We start from the raw sequence: 20,093 nt of genomic DNA, 5'->3' as shown, positions 1-20,093 counted from the left end.
GAGGTTGATTTAAGATTTCCAATCAAAAATAAAATCTAAAACGGAATTAACAAAATTAAGTCATTGTTGGGTATAATTGTTGATTTCGCAAATTTATAACAACATGTTCTAAGATTCTGTATATCTAGATAACTCTAGATTTGTACTCAGCTCCAGCTGTTCCCAAATAGTGTTCCGCGGAACCCTAGGGTTCCGTTACAGGGTAAAAGAGGTTCCGAGAGTTATGGCTTGTTTTTACCTCACAGTAATGATTTTAAAAATTAGTATTTATAATTATATTAAATTAATAATGTAGTATTCATTTAATAAAGTAGAATGTTAATAAAAGGGAAGAGAATTTTTTTTTAAATGCTTATTTTTCTAATAACAGTATCTTGAATAAGCATGTAATAGACCTGTATTTATGAAAAACCTGTGTCAATAGACCTTTATTATGATTGATTGATGAAGCAGAGATGGATAGATCAGAGATTGAATGTTCAGAGATTGAAAATATTTTCATGAATAAATTTCAAACACAACAATAAAGTTTGAGCTTTATGATAAAATATTTAGTAAAATATATAAGTGTTTCTAATAGAAAATCTGCTTTATTTATTTAAAAAACCAATATATAATTTTTATTTTTTTAACATTAAATTTTTTATAGCTTGTTTCAAGTATGCATTTTCAAAAATTTGTCTTGTTTGTCTACATAAGTCCATCCATAATAAAATTTAATAAGATGATCGGTTAACACTCAAGACATAATTAGCAATTTTTTTACAGCTCACTTTCTCTAGGGCAAGTTTTGTTACATCCAACAAATATCGATGCATCGAAATTTATTTAAATATTTTTTTTAATGCTATAATAAATAAAATTAAAAAACTACAACAGAAAAAATGAAGGAGTTCGATTTAATCGTTCAATGTGAGAAAATTGAAAAAAAAAATTGGTACAATAATTTCTAAAATTGCTTTAAATTATGGCCATATACTCCAATTCGCAAAATTTGCATTAACTAATTGTTTTTCTGACCGAGTAAATCCATTTATCAGAAACAGATTTACACATTGTCCATTGATGATAATTAATGAGTTTTAATGCTTTTGAAGGGGATTTTACAATCGATCTTAGGTAATTACTGAAGCCTAATGGAAATTTTGCTATTGGCTATCAATGATTAGTGTTGCTTTATAAACTTTGCGTCTATTCGACGATAAAACTCTCTAGGAAGACTTTGAATTGTTTTTTAATGACATCTTAAAAATTTTAATTTATAGAAAAAAGCATTTGAGTTTACGTTCGAAATTAAACTACGTAATAAAAATTCGTTATAATAACATTTCACAATAGCAGATAGGTTTGTCCCTGCAGCGAGCTTGCAGTAATAAGTGAAATACAATAGAAAAATGATTGTAGTATAATAATGTGCAATAGTTTTTGACGTCAATGATGACGTTGAGTGTTGATTTGAATAGTAAGCTATTAATAAGGGAAGTAAGTTTGCATGGTATAGATGTGGTCATTAGTCAACAAAAGGTAAATTTTTTTGAGGAGTGCTGTAATATCCTTAGTGCTATTGAAGTTAATGAATTTTGGAGGAAAAACAGCAGAAGGAGTAAAATAACTTGGATGATGGCCACTTACGCACGTTTGCTTTATAAACATAAAGTCATAAGATTATAAGAAAGAAATGAGGTAAAAGGATTTTTAATTATTTTTTCTGTATTGATACGAAAAATAAATAAAAATGACTTTTCTTCTTTGTCGTGTAATATTGCTTACTTAAAATTCAGAAAATTTAATTTTTTTTAAAATCCTTCTCCCTATTCCGGAAAACTAGTAATTTTTAACTAGTTATAAACATGCAGTTTTTGTATCTTTAACATTGGAAGTTTGGCACAGATTTATCATAGAATTCGACTTCTCGTTATATCGAACTTTTAGTCTATCCTAATATACACTTGTTGTGATATTAAATTTCATCGTATTTTATTCGGCGGTGGTTTTCTGCACTGATAAAAATTTGGGATAGTGTTAGACCATAGTATCGTCCAAATTTGTTTCAACTTTATTATAATTCCGAATTGGACCCTTCATCACGCAAAATAATATTTATTACACTTGATTAATGTATTAACTTCAATGACAATGTAGCTAACTTAATGTCTTGCTAAGTTTTAAAATATTTACAAGATATTAATGTTAATTGAAACTTAAAAAGCACTAACTTCACATAAGCTGATTCAGTATTAGTTCGGTGCCAAAAGAAAGACCTTTATCAAAGTACAAAGAGTAAAAGAGAAACTCAAATATGTTGAAGAAAATGCAAACAAGTATTAATAAGAACTAGCAGATTGACTAACGGGCTAGAGGTTGACTAACGGGTTCCATCTTGTTTCCTTCTTCCTTTGAACTAGTTCTTCTTTATTTGAATATTATTATAAGAAGAATAGATTTTTTTCTGAGAAAGTATTAAGACGCTGGCCGAAGTAATTGGCGCTAGCCGAAACTACGACCAGTCGACGCTGGGATTCGAACCTGGGTCTCCTCATTGGGAGGCGAGAGCTTTCTCCTGAGCTATCGCATCGCTAGTGTCTCAGTATGAAGAAATAAAAGTCTTACTTATTGAAATAATATTGAAATGTAAAAACGTTTAAAAATAATGTACCCAACCCGTATAAGAATGCTTAGCAAACTTAACTTATCAAAAATTTATGTCTTAAAAATATCAGAAAATATAAAAAAGTCAAAAAATATAGAAAAGTCAGGTAAAGTACGGGTTTTACCAAAGTTTAGTCGCAGTTTTACATATACGATGTTCAAAACCATTAAGTAATTACCGCAAAATAATAGCAATTACGGAGAATTACAGTAGAAAGATTTTAAGAAATGTAGGACTCATCGTACGGTAACAAAATATTTTGTTAGAAACTATAATTTGAACATACTGTTTTAATCCGTTTATGACTATCATGGAAAACGGAGAAAAACGGTTTTGTAAAGAAAATACCTTTAAATCATGAGAGTTTTTTACAGTTTAAAATTTTCCTTGGTAGTTGTCGATTTTTTCTTAATAAGAGTTAGTAAATATATACGTTCCTTTTCACAGATAAAGTAAATTAAAAAAAAATGTAACATTTAAATTTCAGAAAGGTGCGCTTTAAATGAAAATGTAGCTTAATTCTAAATTATACTAATTCTTGATTTTTTAAAACAGTATTTTTGAACAAATTTATTGTTCTTCTCTTAAATAATTTTAAAAATCTGTAAGGTTTTTATTACGACCTCTCATTTTTTGCCATCTTTTTTTAAAATTAATACTTCGCTTGAATTATACAAATTTATACTCTAATAAATACTTATGGAGTATAAAGCAGGAGTATCTTTTTAAAAATTAAACAACAAAGTTAGGAAAATAAACGCGAAAAGATTTTTCTTTTAAATTTATTTGTATTTACACTTTCATAGCATCTGTTTTCAGCTAGAACAATTTGAATAATATTTCATGTTATTTAATAAAAGATGACTTACTCTTTACACATTTTTTACTGCAACGGTTATTTGTAATTTGTTTTGCTAGAGAAATTTGTTTCAGCCCTTACCATGTAGTTGGGTATGTATTAAATATTCTCTTTTAGTGTTATTTCTAAATTAAATATTTCATACGATGAGAAGCGTATTTAAAATTAATTTGTAGAAAGTTTCATCTACTTTTTTTAGTTCTTAGACTGATGAAGTTAAAAAAGAAAATATAAAAATATTAGGTCAACTTGGTTGAAATAACATGTATTCAAGGCAATACATAAAAGAAATTAAATTATAGATGGCACTTCTATCACTTGGAGGGTCCCAACGGTATTGCTTCCTATTTTTATTAGATTCTTCAGGCTAAATTATTCCTAAAGTTAGTTTCAGTTTTCCGCGGCTAGGAAGTACTTCATTATCATTAACATAGCAACTGATTCTTTTCACATGCAAATATTAATGCTATTGAAGGTAAATTGTACGAAATCAATTATTTAATATCAAATGAAATTTTCAGAATTTATATCAACGAAATATCCTTATATGATTCAGATTAGATAGCCTTGCATTTCTTACTAATTTAGATTTACCTCCCATTTATTTGTTGTAGCATATTTTGAGCTATCAATAAACAAGTAGAAAATGCAAGTCAAAATAAGCGATAACTAGTTTGTCTCACGAATTTAATCTTTGACTCATGAATTATTCAGCTTTATTTTCGACAATCTTTATCTGTCAGTAACATAAATCTATGTTAAATTGAACGTTGTAAAAATTTAATTTCTTTAACAGTAAATATAGTGATTTTGGTTTAGAGACCTCTATTACTTTATTCTGCAGACAATGAGAATGCAGATTTTATCTACTACAGAAAACAATGCTCTTAATTAGTGTATTGTTAGAAATATTTGAGTTCATCTCTTAATTTTTAAATTTAAATTAAAATTTAAAGTAATTTTGCACTTATTGTTCTTTGATTTTCAGGAAATGTAATTATTAGAATAATATATTTTAATAATATTTAGTCATTTAAATTTTATATAGGTTTAGGTAAATTAACCATAAAGTACAAAACTTCTAATTTGAATATTGGTGTATTTATTACTTTATATATAAATGCTATTATTACTTAAATGGATGTTGTTAGACATTATATATATTATGTTGTTAGTTTATGTTTATATCACATGTTTGTTACGTGTTTATAACATTTCTAATTTTAAATTAAAATATGATTTTTCCTTTACGTTGTAATAAGTTTATTAAAGTAAATAAAATAAATATGAAAATATGCACAGTATGAATTAGCATCATATGAATTGAATGTTTAACTATCAAATGACACGGAGATTTGTAGTTTTAAAGAATTATTTTTGATTGCAGTTAGTACAAGTATAACAATCATGATCCCATTTTTAAATATTTATCTAAGCTAACACGCATTATTTTGTCAACTACTTACATATACTTTCATATATCTTACCAAAATTTAAGTAATCATCAAATAAATAGTAGGAATAACAATATTTTTATTAATGAAACTTAAAATTATAAAAATAAATTAGGGAATCGCAAAGTTGAATTTAATATATAACCAAGTACAAACTGGTATTGAAATTTGATGTTCGATACTAGTCCTTACAGACATAATTTAAGTTATTAAATCCTACAGGAAAATATAGTTGAGTCACATCTGTAGGCGGTATGATGGTGACTTTTGGAAGGCTTACGGGCAACCGAAAAAGGGAAAGCCGATCAAACATCAGATTGATTGATTCTGTGGAAAAAGATCTTAAAACCATGGAAATCAATAAATGGAGAAACCTAGTGTCTGATCGAACCAGGTGGGCGGCTCTGGCCTGTACTAGGCTGCCATGCTGATGGAAGAATTCTTATGGAAGTTAAATGTAAAAATATGCTCATTAGAACTCGCAAACTACAAGGAACAGATATTAGTTTTCAGCACTGAAGTAATAAGTTCTGAATATATTATGTAAACTAGATACTCATCTAAAACTTTTAAGTGACCTCCATCCACCAAAATACACTTTTGCACTTTAAAAGAAAAAAGAAAAGCTTTGGATATAACTTTTTAAATCCTCGCTTTCTTAAATATTTGCGAGACCTAGAATGGGGGGGGGCTAGGTTTTAGCTTTTGTAAATAAAATAAAAAAAATAAAAAGAATGACGAAAGGTTGACAGAAGAGTATGGTGAATGATTAAATCACCACAACCTCCAAAACCGAGTTCGTGGGTTCGGTCCCCGCCGGTCGAAGACTCCCCGTGTAGTAAATGGCGACTGATGCACGTTAAATCTGTCGAGTCTCAAAGTCCTCCATGTTCTCATAACAAATCAATACCTCTGGGGGTACTGATCCAGGAGTTTCTTTGTCTTCTGGATTGGTTCAAAATTACAAGGCTACGGCGTTGAACATTAGTGGTCGTAAACCCAAAAATTGGGTCGGCTGTTCAACGGCGGTCATAAAATAAAAAAAAAACCCTCCGAAACCAAAAATTCGCTGAACAAACAAATTATAAAAATGTTTAAGTCGCATTAAGTTTTGAATGTCAGAATTAGAGATAATTTCGAATTGGGTCTTAAAAAGTTGTTTCTGAAACTTTTCTATCCAAATTCAGAATTAAATTATGGCTGATGAAAGTTAAGTTGTAACATATTATAGCGATGTTAAATCCTCATGATATTTAGGGGAGTTATTATATCAATGCTGGAAATTAATAGCTATACATTATAATAGATGAGTAAGAAAAATCAGTAAAGCTTAAAAAGAACCTGGGCGATCATTGCCGAAATCGTTATGAAAGATGAAAATAATTTATTAAAATTAGATGTGTTTCTCGAGTTAATTGCCTTCAGACGTTTTAATCATGCTCTTAAAATGATTTTCCAAAGTTTAAAAATACATTAGATTTTTTTCCCGATGTCTTGTTGGGCTACTTTCTTCAAACACAATCTTGATTTTTGTTGGCATGGTCTCGACGAGATGTTAATGCATCTTTTGTGAGATATACCATTTGTAATATATTCCAATGCTGTTCGGGGATCTAAATGATAGATGCTTCTTTTTCATTCTTTCTAGAAACGCTTGAAACCTTTATTTATCAAATTTTTTATTTTATTTATGTCATTAAATATCCTTTATAAACTTTGACTAATAGCATTTTAATATTCATTACTTCTTAATTTTTCACAAAAATTTTATTTTGAACTTATATTACATTATAAAATTTTAATTAAAGAAAAATTTTATGTTTCGTTTTATAATTAGTTAAAAGTTTTAATGGTTCATAAATCAATAAAAAAAAAACATGAAAGACTTAAATACAAAATTGATCGAGATAGAAAGCTGAGAATTGTGGAATGGAATTACGGAATCATAAAATGGCGTTTTCGAAGGCAAAATATCAAAATCTAAATAGTTTCATTGGTGATGTTTAACTTCATATAATCGTGTGTTATCAACTACTAATGATAAACGGAAAGTCATATTAAAGAGATAGACAAGTTCCGATGGGATACTTTGTTCAGTTAGAGGGACTTGAAAATTCAGTCGTTACTAAAAGGGTTAATAGGAATGGGATCTGGGGACTTTCTGAGCTAACGCAACAAAATTAGGTTTCCCTCATGTTTCTCATACAAATTCTACTCGATACCATGTTTCAAATTCTTTGTATAGAAGGTTAAATTATCCAACTGAAAGTACCATTCGCTATTGTGTTAAAATATTAACATTACAGGATGAAATTTTGTAGACGATGAGGATTGAGGTTTAATTTTTCCAGCCGTGAACATGAAATATAAATCTTAATGCATGCAAACACAACATTAGTCCTCTAGAGGTGTCCTAGTGATGTAATAGCTCATTCACATAAAAATGTCACGTGGTCATAATAAAGTAAGCGTTTGCGTATATTAAGAGATGTAATTGTGGAATACTCTAAGGATTAATGACGCAAACGTATCATGCCTGACAAAATTAGTCGAAAGTTCATCTGTAACACCTAAAATAGTGTTGCTTGTAATTCTATTTTTGATGAAAATCACATAGATAATTTTATTTCTTTTCCGGTTTTCTTTGCATATATTTAATTTCAGAAAAATTTTTTTATGCTTTGAGAAAATTCTATGAGATAAATAATTTTCATTTCCAATAGAAATGACATACTTCCGTTTTCAGGAGTCCAAGATTTTACAAATATTCCAGCGGTAATTCGGTTATTGTATTGAGAACATTGTTTTTCTTGACTACTTACTATGTCATCCGAACAAATCTGAAAAAAATAAATAAAACAATTGTACATAGATAATTTGAAATTAGTAAAAATAATTAATTATTGAAAATAAATGAAAAAGTATTAAATATTAGTATTAATAATAGTGATAAATTGAAAAGTATTATTTTTTTAATTTTGTCATTGTTCAGAAATTTTTAGTTTAAAATTATGTGTATGGTTCTAATTTGTGCTTTTCAAGAAAGTTTACATTTAAATTAGAAACATTTAAAAGCAGGCAAATTTTCGATTTTATGGATAATATGAAACTACATTTACTAATACTATTTTCTTATAATTTCATAAAAACACATGATACTTTCTATTCCTTGATATGCTAGATCCTTGAAATGTTAGATTTTTATCAATCTTGTTAATGGTCATTTATTTTCAACTGACTGAAAAACTTTCATTTCTAAGCCATCAGTTTTCTAACTTTAGAAAACATAAGTTATTTGTATCTAAAATGTGTCTTATTGATAAACAAATCAATGAAGGTATTTTTTTAGAAACTTTAATTTTAGAATTATTTCTCAATTCCTTAACTAAGATTCAGATAAACTTTTCCTTAACAATTTATTAACAAAAATAATTAATGTTGACGGTAAACCTAAAGAGTAGTTTATGTGTGCATTACCTAATTAATTTATAAATTATTTAATTGTTTTCCCACACTTTACGTAAGTAATATGCACATTAACGGTTTCCGTTTTGTTAAAGTGCAAAATTTCAAATAATTTGTTGATTGTTTGATTGTATATACTTGACTCTTTGGATATCGAAAAGTGAATTGCATTATGGAAAATTTCCTTACTTTTTTGTAATATTTTAAACCATTTAATTATTTTTATTATAAATATATAATTTATTGATGATTGATTCCGTCAACTAATTCGTTTATTGGATTGCATTAAAATTATTTTTTAGATATCGAAAAATAAATATTATGTCAATTTAAACATGCAGAAATCCTGCTGTTTCAGCGATGATCGCATTTTCACTTTAACGAATATCTAACAGGTAATGTGCAGAATTATCTAAATAATATGCAGAGTACTATTTAGATAAAGTATAGACTATCGATATAATCTATATAATAAGCAGATTTTATCTAGATAATATGCAGGTAATTTGATAATATGCAGATCTCTAGATAATATGCAAGTAGATTATCTAGATAATTTAGAAATGAAATATTCTTTGGTATTTTCAACGATTTACCCTAGTTAATCTGCGGAATAACTGATTTCTGAGTTTTAGTGCTAATATATGCAATACATATTTAATTATTCAAATACAACTTAAAAAATCTATTTCACAAACTTGATTAAGTTTGAATTTCTAAACCTCAACTATGTATTTATACCGGAAATATGCCTTTAGTGTTAAATGAGTTGCATAGGAAACGCCTTCTTTTTGTTTATTTTATAATTATTTTTCTAAAGTAAACGTATTTTGTCTAATAATGACAAGAGAGGTTCTTTATAATCATCAAAAAGTTTTGTTTTCAGATTTATTTTTTTACTTATGCTTCTATACTGCATGCAATAGTCATGCTTAAATCAAATGATTGATGATACTGCACTGAGGGCCCGATTTTTAAACCGATTAATCATTCACTTCAGAAAGGAGTTCTGGTTTGCTGTATCTGAGAGTCCCACTATCTCGCCAAGATACTCCAGAACTTCGTGCACGTGATTTAGAACGTGTCGTTTGGCATAACCAATTCAGATACTTATGGGATATTTTTAGAGAGGGGATTTCATATTAGAAAAAAAAAATCATGTAAAGCATTATAGTGCCATCAAAGCCAATTTAGATGGTTTGTTGGCGGTTACAAAAAAAAGTTCCGCTTGGCAATGATTTATGGATTTTGGAGTTTTATCACAGTTTTAAAGTAGAAGTGCTATTCAATTTTTGCCAAAAAATATTTAATATCAGATAACCAAATATATTCAGAAATGAGTTCTATAAAAGGCAAGATAATAAGCTTCCTCCTCCTAAATATCTTTTTCATTCTATTTTTTTCTCTTTTTTCTAGACTTCAATAAATAAATATCCACTACGGCTGTAAGGCATATCACCAACAAACTATTTTTTCTAGCATTTTATAAATCATAGTGGAATAAAATATATCACTTACAATTTATCTTGTATATTTAAAGAAAGGAATTTAAAAGCTTAAAAAAAACCATAATGCTATTTTTTAAAAGAACAATTTCTTTCTTTGATTACTTAAAACATTAAGCGATTACATCTTAGAGATAGTTTAATAATGATATAGCAATCATTTATAAAAATGAGTGGGATTTATAGTTTGTAAGAAGATATTGGTTAGAAATAAACTAAATTTAAACTATAACACAGCGAAACAAAATATAGTATTGAATTTATTCTTTTATAGTTAAAGAAATGAATTTGATAAAACATAAAATGGTAATTTTTTTAAGAAAAAAAAGGTTTTTATTTATGGTCATTTAACATTCAGCAGCAACATCCTAGGAATAATTTTATGAATGATATAGCTATCATTTGTTACATAGGTGAACTTTATAATTTGTAACAAATGCCCATTTATAAATTTTCGTTATATTTACTTTATAAAATAGTATAGTATAGTATACAGTAATATAATATATATTCATAGTAAGTTCAGTTACTTTTACAGTAAAAAGAAGTATAATATTTGTGTCAAAAACATTATAAAATAAAAATAACAATTGATATTCCTTAAACATCATAGATATTTATTTTGATTTGATGAAAAGATAGGTGAGGTTACAAGAAATTTGTTAAACCATGTTTTTATTATTAATAAAGAAAACTAATTAGGGAATGAAGCAAAGCAATAGAATGATTGTTTAATGACAAATAATTTAAAGCTTACACTTTATTTCGATATTTGTTTAACTTGTTTAATTAAAAAAGCAAAATAAAATATTTCTCAAGTTAAAAATATTTAAATGATTTTATATTGAATAGAGGAAAATAAACTGTTTAGTGTTATTCATAATAATCTTCTCTCATAATTTTTATAAATCACCCAACATCAAAATATATGTATTTAAGCTTATATACAATTATAATTGTATTTTAATGTAAGTAATTGATTTCATAATTTTATAGTTTAAGAAATATTTTACCTTTAGTTTACATATTTTATGTTCTTCAAATTCTCCATGGCATAAAGGAATTGGAACGCCTCTTGAGTTATATGTACTGGAAAAATAACAGAAGCATAGATAAATCAATTATAATAATTCGAATTAAACATTTATGATAATTTAAACATTAGCTTACGTTAAAAAATAGCTTATAAATCACTAGTTTAATAAAAAGTCTCTTAAAATTTAAAATTTGATAAAATTGAAACTAATTTAAAGAAAATAATATTATAGTTTAATTAATTTATGAAATTCCAAATAATAAATGATACTCCAGTTTAAAGTTATATCATTAGTTAATATCCCGATATTTTATGAAATTTGACAATACAATATATTTTTTTATTACTTTAGAAAAAAGTTGACGTTTTATACTATATTTTTAATTTTACTAAACATTAATTTAAGAAAATGTAGATTCAAAAATTGCATAAATTATTCAAAAATTCAAAAATTTCAAGACTTTTATAATAAGAAAAATTGTTAAAATTCATGAAGGTTACAGCAGGAGAAATTAACAAGAATCCATATACCTAAATTGATTTAAGCAAAGCACTTAATCTGTAATTTCGTAAATCGGAAATATGTTTAAACACGCAAATCAAAAAATTTTTTGCATTAAAAAATGAAATTTTACAAATTTTAGATACACAAAACAGTGAAATACTGAATACTTTCTACTTCTTTTTTTTAACCACTGTATTCGATGAACCCGTTCCTAACTTTTAACGTATGAGCATAGCTATTTATCTAGATTAAAAAGTTTTTTTTTCCCCAGAAGATTCAGATTTTTTTTATTAATCAGATTATCTTGTTCGTTTTAAATTAGATTTTTAGTATTAAATTATAATATTCAAAAATAACTAATTCCAGGTCGTTTCGTAATGCCAAAGAGATGATTGGTTCACAACAGAGACAGTTTCAATTTCGATCATAAAAATGTATACGTATTTTTATGTACGCACGCAAAATGAGAAAAAGGACCACTATGAACAACTTTTGATCTAATGATCAGATCTTCACGTTCTCGGACTCAATCTTAATGAAACGAAGGGATGACCTCAAATATGCTTCATAATTAGTGCAGACGATATTTTAAGTTACAAATAAAAGGGACAGAAAATCTCACTTCTCTGAATAAACATTTTTTTTTCTGATATGGTTTTTAACCCCCAAAATACAAGTGGTAGCCGCAATATGGTCCCCATAGCTTGGTCAGGAGAGGATATCCAAAACTTAGATCCCATATTTAATTTTATTTTAAGTTAATTTTATTTTTGCGTATTTCACCATATCCGAGAACTTTCCTAGTGATTTGAAAAATTTCTGCACACTTTTATAGAATTTGTTTGTCCAAAGATAATTCTATGCAAAAAATAACTTTTGATAAATATTTATTATTTTTTATTATTTAATTTAACAACAGTCGAAAAAATTTTAAATTTTAAAGTATACATTATTCTACGTCATCTTAAAGATTGTAATTTTACACGTAAAAATACATAATTTTTAATATACGACTTCTTGTAAAGCAAATCCGTCACGATAATGGAGATTTTTTGAAAAACGTGAATCCAAAGCAGAGAGTTCATGATAGGTGAATTTTGCGAACGCGAATGAAAAGCAAATAGATCAAGATAGAATTAAATGTACAGTGAGGGAAAAAAAACTGGCCACCCTGAATAATTTCTGATCTAATGATCGGATCTTCACATTCTATGATTCAATCTTAATAGCTTGAGAGGGTGGCCTCAAATATGCTAATTATTAAGTGCAGACAATATTTTGAGATATGAAATCAAACACAAAAACATACTATCTCTGAAAAAACATGTCTTTCTTCTAACTGATTTGGATTTCTGATTCCTAAAATATAAGGGGTAGGCGTAATTTGGGATATTTACTCCAAATAGCTTGGTTAGGAGACAGCTGCAAAATTCGTACCCTTTAAAGTTAATTTTACTTTTTGGGTATTTCGCTATATCTCGAGAACTTTTTTAGCACATTTAAAACTTTTTGCACGCAATTATAAAATTCGTTTATCCAAAGATAATTCTTTGCAAAAAATATCTTTTAGTTATTGTGTATTTTTTTTATTATTTTACTTAATAATGGTCGGAAAAATTGTGAGGTATAAAGTTTTTTGCATCATTTTAAAGAATATAATTTTACATGCCAAAATACGTAACTTAAAGGTTAAAAACATCCTGAGAAATTGAATTTTAAATATCTGAAATAGGTAAACATAAGTAGAAGAAGAAAACCCATCCCAAAGCTATGTAGTAAAAACAAATATAATCCATAAAGTTGGAGGAAAACCACATCAATCTGAAAATATTTGTTTTTTTTCATCAGTAATATATGGTTACAGTTAAAAGTTCTAATAAAAGTATGTGTTCATTAAATAACAAATATTAAGCAGAAATATATTTTTTTAAAATAAAAATTATGATTTAATATTAATTAATTATTTAAAGTTATTAGCTTATTAGAAATTATATTGATTTAAGGTATAGTATTTTATTAAAAAGTATTGCCAAATATTAACTACATGTTTTAAATAGACAATACAAGTCAACTTTAGCTAGTTGCTATTTCAAGAGAAAATTTTAAACAGTCACATACTTCTTATTCAAATAACTTGAAGAAATAAAAAATAGAACTATTTATAGTAGGAAGAAACCAAATCCGTTAATATACGGCAGTAAACGTTGTATAATTGCATTTGAAAATAATAATTAAATAACACTAAACAACAAACCAGAATAATATGTTATTTTAATCTTCTAATTATATGCTTTTTTCCAGGCGAATTTCTCTAATGGGATTTTAATGTGCTTAATAATAGATAAGCGTTTTTATGTAAGTGAAAAAAATTCCATGTCTGGAAATTCTCAAATTGGGCATTTCATTCTTTATTCAAGATTATAATTTTGTTTCATATCTTAAATATACATATATCTATACTAATATCAAAGATTTAAATATAGTATTTGTTACAATTTTTAAAATTTGGATGAATTATTTGCTTTAAATTGTATCGAATCAATGTCTTAGTACGCCAGAAATCATTTCAAGTACGACTATTTTTAGCAAACAAGATATTAATTAAAATAAATAACTTTACTTTATAAGCTACGCAAATGGGTTTTTCTAATATTTTCTCTAAATTCTTAATTAGACATTAATTGATAAATAGAAATTTACTCAAAATACTTTCACAAGTTTCTTATAGTAAATTAATTTATACCTAGGTATTTTTAAAGTACATTGCAGCCAATGTGAGAGCTGTGTTCAATTACGTTTAATTCAATTGATGTAACTATTAAACACGTAATTTTAGTACAGAAGAAGTGGGAAACTAATTTTTCTTTAAAAATTACTATCCATACAAAAATATTAAATCATTTACAGTAACAAAAAAATACGATAGTAATTAATTCCATGAAAATATATCACAAATTAGATATTTTTCAAGGTTTAGTGGGTATAAGGTATCAATCAAAAGGCATGAATACTTATGTAGTTATATTTTTCTAGGACTTCAATGAAATGATTAAGTTTGAATATGATTACCTCTTTAAACATTTTCTTGTTCGAGAAGATATTCCGTTTCCACAAGAAACACTACATGGAGTCCATTGAGACCACGGACTATAAAGTTGATCACCATTGTTACGAGTATTTGGACTAGAATTCAAAAAATTGGCATGTTGATTGGAGAATTCCATTTGATTCAGTGCATAGGATGATGTCTGCAAGGAAAAATTCTTGTCATTTTTGTCAACAATATTCGCTTTATGAACACTATATACACCGAAGAGCCATTACATTATGACCACCCTCCGTCTATAACAATGGGCTCACCCAGGTTTTCATGGTTTTTCGCCCAGGAACAATGTTTTCATGGGACCCATAATCCACATAGAACAATCCCTGACGTCTGTTAGCTACTTGAACATAGTTGCAGACTAGGTTCACCCATTCATGGCAACAGTTTTTCCTGCGGGGTATGGTGTTTACCAACAGGATAATGCACCATGTCATAAGGGTCGAATCGTCGAGGAACATTCCAGTGACTTTCAAGTCATGTCTTGGCCCCCTAATTCACCTGACCTTAATCCAATAGAGCATTTGTGGTCCTACTTGGAAAACCAAATTCGTGCTGTCGCGCTATCCCCTCGCAATGTGAGGGAATTGCAGGACCAGTTGGTGAGCGCTTGGTACCAGATACCTCAGATTACCTATTAGCACCTTGTGGAATCAATGCCTCGGCGGGTGCTAGCAGTTTTGAGGGCTAAAGGTGGTCCTACATGTTATTAGCAGGGTGGTCATAATGTAATGGCTCTTCGGTGTATATCAAAAAGACTAAATTTATCTCTTATAAAAAGAGCTGAAGTGTCACGAAGAGAAAAATAGTTATGAATGGAGTCACCAATTTATATTTAATATCAACGAAAAATGACCACAAAATATAAATTTTTAGTTCCATCCATCACCAAAATAGAATATCTATCTTCCTTTTAAATTTTTGATCTTACAATACATGGCACACCATTTCAAAATGAATCCATTGATAGATAAATTCACAATTCTATATGACATATTTTTTTTCAAACAATTTATAATTATTAAGCCTCTTAGCAAATTTTGCCATTTCTTTAGGCTTGAAAGTCGAACAACCCAATGTGTTAATTGAAAAGTAATTGTTATTAAATTTTAGAAAATATCTAATTTTTTACAAGAAATTATAAAAATTAAAATGACCAAATCAAGATATAGTAAAGTTTTTGCTAAATATAAATAAAACAGAATGTGAATCAAGTACAAAAAAAGTAAGCAGAAATGGACATAACACTATAGTTTCAGTTCTAAATCTTCCTCAGTTTCGAAACACAAAATGACAGAAGGCAGTAACGAGACAAACACATTATAACAAAGTAGTTTAACGAGTGAAGGAAGAAGAACAAGCTGGAACGAGATAATAAAGGGAGCAGATACGACACAGGGGTGAGGAGGTCTGATGGGAATCTCACAGTGTAAGATGTGAAATGAAATTCGAGTAACTATCCATACTTCGGGGGGTAATGGGGTAACAAGAAAGACAATGGAGTACAATTTAAAAAAAAAAGACTATAATATAATATATACGACTTTGTAAAAAATTGAGGATGTTTGGGGGTTATACTGTTAGAAATTTCTCGGAAAGAATGGTTTAAATAACAATTTATTTAATTGTTATTTTCCCATATTCTAACAAAGTTGCCAAATTTTAAACTGGGAGAAAAACAGCTTATTAACTATTTTCACCTAATACGGTAAAACAACCAAAATTTTATCACACTAACTAGGTCCACCTAATGAAGTCACTTAGTTCTTTTCTGATGGGTACATATTATAGCTGAAAGGACTGTCAGTTTCATGACCTACAGAATGGGGGTTCGAGTTCCAGCGTTGACACTACAATATTTCCCCCATTCCGTTTAACACATGAAGAGTTTCCATGTACTGTGCTCTCCATATTGTGATCCTTACGATGCTCTCATTTATACATAGATGGCAGCACTATAAAGTTGCTAAACAATGTCCAGTTAAATCTCTTTTTTAAGGTTTTGAAAATAGTGGTAAATGGTAAAAAAAAATAGTTTAGTTTTGTATTCATGGTTTTTTAACCATACCATTTGTTAACGGTTTCAAAACCGTAAAGATAAAAAAGAAATGTTCTTCGCCGTAAACTTTACAGTAAACTAGATAGACAGCTACCGATTATTTTTTCGTAATTTTAGAAAGAAAACTTTATTAGTGCACTGAAGAGAGCAGAACTTACGTTCTTGGGAGTACAATATCTCTCTCATATATATGATTTAAAGTTACTTCTTTCAATATTACGTATGTGACTATTCGATAGTATCTTGTGCTGTTTTGTACTGCTTGGATACAGTTTTAAAAATTTTGAATCGAGCTGAACAACAGGATTAAAATTAGCTGCAACTTCGATGCTAAATCGAACCGTACATCTTATACTTTATTCCATAGTACTGTGATTCAGTCTGAGTACAAATATGGTTCAATTGAACACTTTGAAGGTTGTAGTAAAGTTGAACCGTATTATGTATAACGCTTCAAAGTTTCGTTCAAAATATAATGCTTTAAAGTGGCACCAATTTCACTGAGAGTGTATGGTAAGACTTAAAGCCAGGAAAAAGAAATTATAGATCATTAAAATAATTAATAATAAATAATAAAATAGGAATAGTTGATCAATAACTTTTCACAAATTTAAATGATTTATCAAAAAAGTACTTTATTTTGCTACATTATGCAAAAAGTTAAGTGTTTAATTTTTTTCCCTGTTGATTAATAAAAAAAAAAATGCTAAGTCTTAAAACTATTTATAAAAATTCTAATTTTGAAACTTATGGAATCCTTCTACGTCGTGTTCGTCAGAAAGATTACGGTACGTGTAAAAAGAAAACAACTTTTGATAAAATGTTTCCACAATTCTGTAACACAGTATTAAAGATAATACGTTTCTTTCAACTGGTAAAAAATATTCTCGTTCATATTTTATTTTTAAAGCATGAAAAAGGATTTCTTTATCAATGTTTATAAGCGATTTCGTGAGAAATATCAGTGTCGTAACGGACTTTAAGTACTTAGTGTTGAAAATAATATGTCAACAAGAGCTGCCGACAAAAATTTTAAGTAAATAAACAGTGGAAAGCAGTTTTATTATTTCGTTTATCATAAATGAGAAAATGCGTTAATGGGGCGTTTTTATGTTACTGTGTCAACATTAAGGAAAATTCTGCCTCGGAATTTTTTTGTCGAGTAAATACTACCTTTCTCTCCGTATTCATTTAAAAAAATAAGGGCTATTTTTATGTGTTTAAAAAAAATATTTTGTTTTGAAAATTTTTAACAAAATCTTTTTAAAACGTGTGGCGTATCGTTCAAAAACAGCAGTCATTTTTCCGTAAGATATTTCTGTATTTCGTGTTTAGTACCAATATAAGTTGAGAAGGTAAGATAGTTTCTGGGGCTTTGCAGTGGAAGTAAAAGTTTCACACTTTTAAGATTGCTTTTTAAAAAGATATAAAAATGTATTTAAAGCTTTTATTCCAACCCATTTCTCCTTACAGTCGTTACGGTGTGTGAGAAAGGAAATAGGAAAATCGAAATGCTTATGAAATAAGCACTATAGTATTTAATTTTAACTATATGGGAGCAACAAGATAACATGGGTTACCTAGGTAATTTCTAAAATTAGATAGGTTTGAAACCATTAGGATATTAATATTTAATTTCTCTGATTTAAAATTTGAATTTGCATCGCTTCAAGCGTATGTTTCAGAATAAATCATCAAAAGTGATAAAGTGATCCGTACAGTGCTGCTTTTTTTTTAACTTGAAAACTCATCTCCATATAGAATAAAACATTACAATTGCGTAATAAGATCAATCCTCCAACTTTTCTGCAAACGTTTTCGAAATATATCTCAGAAATCACAGATTGCATTTCAGAAACATTTTAAAAATAATGTTACAGAAACATTTTATCTATAACAGAGATAAAACAATTACAAAATCACATTTTAAAAGTTGATGCATGTTGGTTAACCAGGCGCGAGTAAATTCAGAAATTTTTAGCACTGATTAGTCATGAAAGCATTGATTTTAGCATTGATTGAACATGAAAACTGAAACTGATATAAAAGAAATAAAGAACTATTGAATTTACTTGTTAACAGAAAAGTACCCAGAAATGTTTTGGAAATGATACTCGTATAGGATTTTTTCCCATTTAAAAAAAAAAAAAAAACTCAATTGAAACTTGAGTGATTCGTTTCGTGCTGTATAACTACTGGTTTACATTGCACCTGAATGAAATCCATAAACATGAAACTTTTTACTCACAGACATTTTTTTAAAATTTAAATGCCTTAAATATAAATATTCAATAAGTCATTATAGAAAGCAAAGTAGGCATTTAAATTCTTCTATCAAAGACATAAATTTAAAAACATTTTTGGCAATAGAATAGTATACTAGAAACTAAATTTTTAATGTAAGATACTTTTGAAATTAGTCTCATAGTCTTTTACAAACTACAAAATTATAATACAGTGAGCTCTCGTTACTACGATATCCAATACAACACTAACTCCTTCTATTACGATAATGTTTCATGGTCCCGACGAACTTGCGACGATTCAATGCATTCTTTGTTGGTTGACTTAACAGTAAAAAAAATAATAAACATAAAATACAGGATTATTTTCAATAAAAACGATTTTCAGGGTATGTTTAAAATCTTATTTTCTGAATTTATTTAAATTGTTTTTAATATTTAGCCATAATTAACACTCTGCAAACTAATTTTTTTATATTATATTTAAATATATTTATAGTTAATATTAAAAAAATCTTATTATTTTCATAATCTTTTAATTTTAATAACATTAAAATTTAAAAAAAAAATCTTATTGTGTCACCAAAGTATGTAGACCCACGATATAACAATATATCCTTCTACAACAATATAGTTATTTGGTAACCTAAATATTGTTGAACCGATGTTTTACTGTATATGATGAAAATCTAAAATATGTAACAACTAAGCGTTTTTAGAAACACTTATATTTATTATATTCTTTCAAACACTCTGCCAAAATGGCCTAAGTTTTTTTTTTTCATATTGTCATTTTATTCTTAAATAAAATAAATCTTTGAAATCTGTCTAAAACTAAAAATATCCATTTATTCTAATTTATGTCAGAAAATATTTCAATTGGTCAAAATAGAGATCGTCTTTACTGATCTAAACAATTTATTTTATTAACGTTCATCACCCACATAGTTAGTTTTATACCACAACTAATAAATCGAATCAGTACTAGGCCATATATCTATAAAAGCAAACACAAGCGCGGTCACTTTGGAACAACAAGCAATAAATACTTCTTGTTCCATGTGTGTGGTACCTTTAAGAAATCTACAATTCGATCCACATTCATAAACTCCGATTGTCGGCCGCTGCAGGTACAACAGCAAGCTTCCAAAGAAAGTGCTGGTGCCATTTCTCACAGCAGCCATGTTTCCCGTCGTTCACAGCCATTCACACAT

At 27.8% G+C, this 20,093-nt stretch overlaps 1 protein-coding gene across 3 annotated transcripts in view; it reads right to left on the bottom strand.

Annotated features, from left to right (window-relative positions):
• The window catches only part of LOC107457579 (uncharacterized), a 316,616-nt gene that overhangs the window by 39,244 nt on the left and 257,279 nt on the right, over positions 1-20,093 (bottom strand). For all 3 annotated transcript variants that reach the window (XM_087168090.1, XM_087168089.1, XM_087168091.1), the window contains 3 exons: positions 14,544-14,722; positions 10,947-11,022; positions 7,698-7,803 (listed from right to left, as the gene is read on the bottom strand). In XM_087168090.1, the coding sequence (XP_087024216.1) occupies positions 7,698-7,803; positions 10,947-11,022; positions 14,544-14,722 (361 nt within the window). The remainder of the gene's footprint in view (positions 1-7,697; positions 7,804-10,946; positions 11,023-14,543; positions 14,723-20,093) is intronic.

The sequence above is a fragment of the Parasteatoda tepidariorum genome, chromosome 7, assembly GCF_982258835.1.
Source record: "Parasteatoda tepidariorum strain Cologne lab strain chromosome 7, Ptep-v5.0, whole genome shotgun sequence".
Taxonomy (NCBI): domain Eukaryota; kingdom Metazoa; phylum Arthropoda; class Arachnida; order Araneae; family Theridiidae; genus Parasteatoda; species Parasteatoda tepidariorum.
This window is presented reverse-complemented; position numbering and strand designations above follow the sequence as displayed.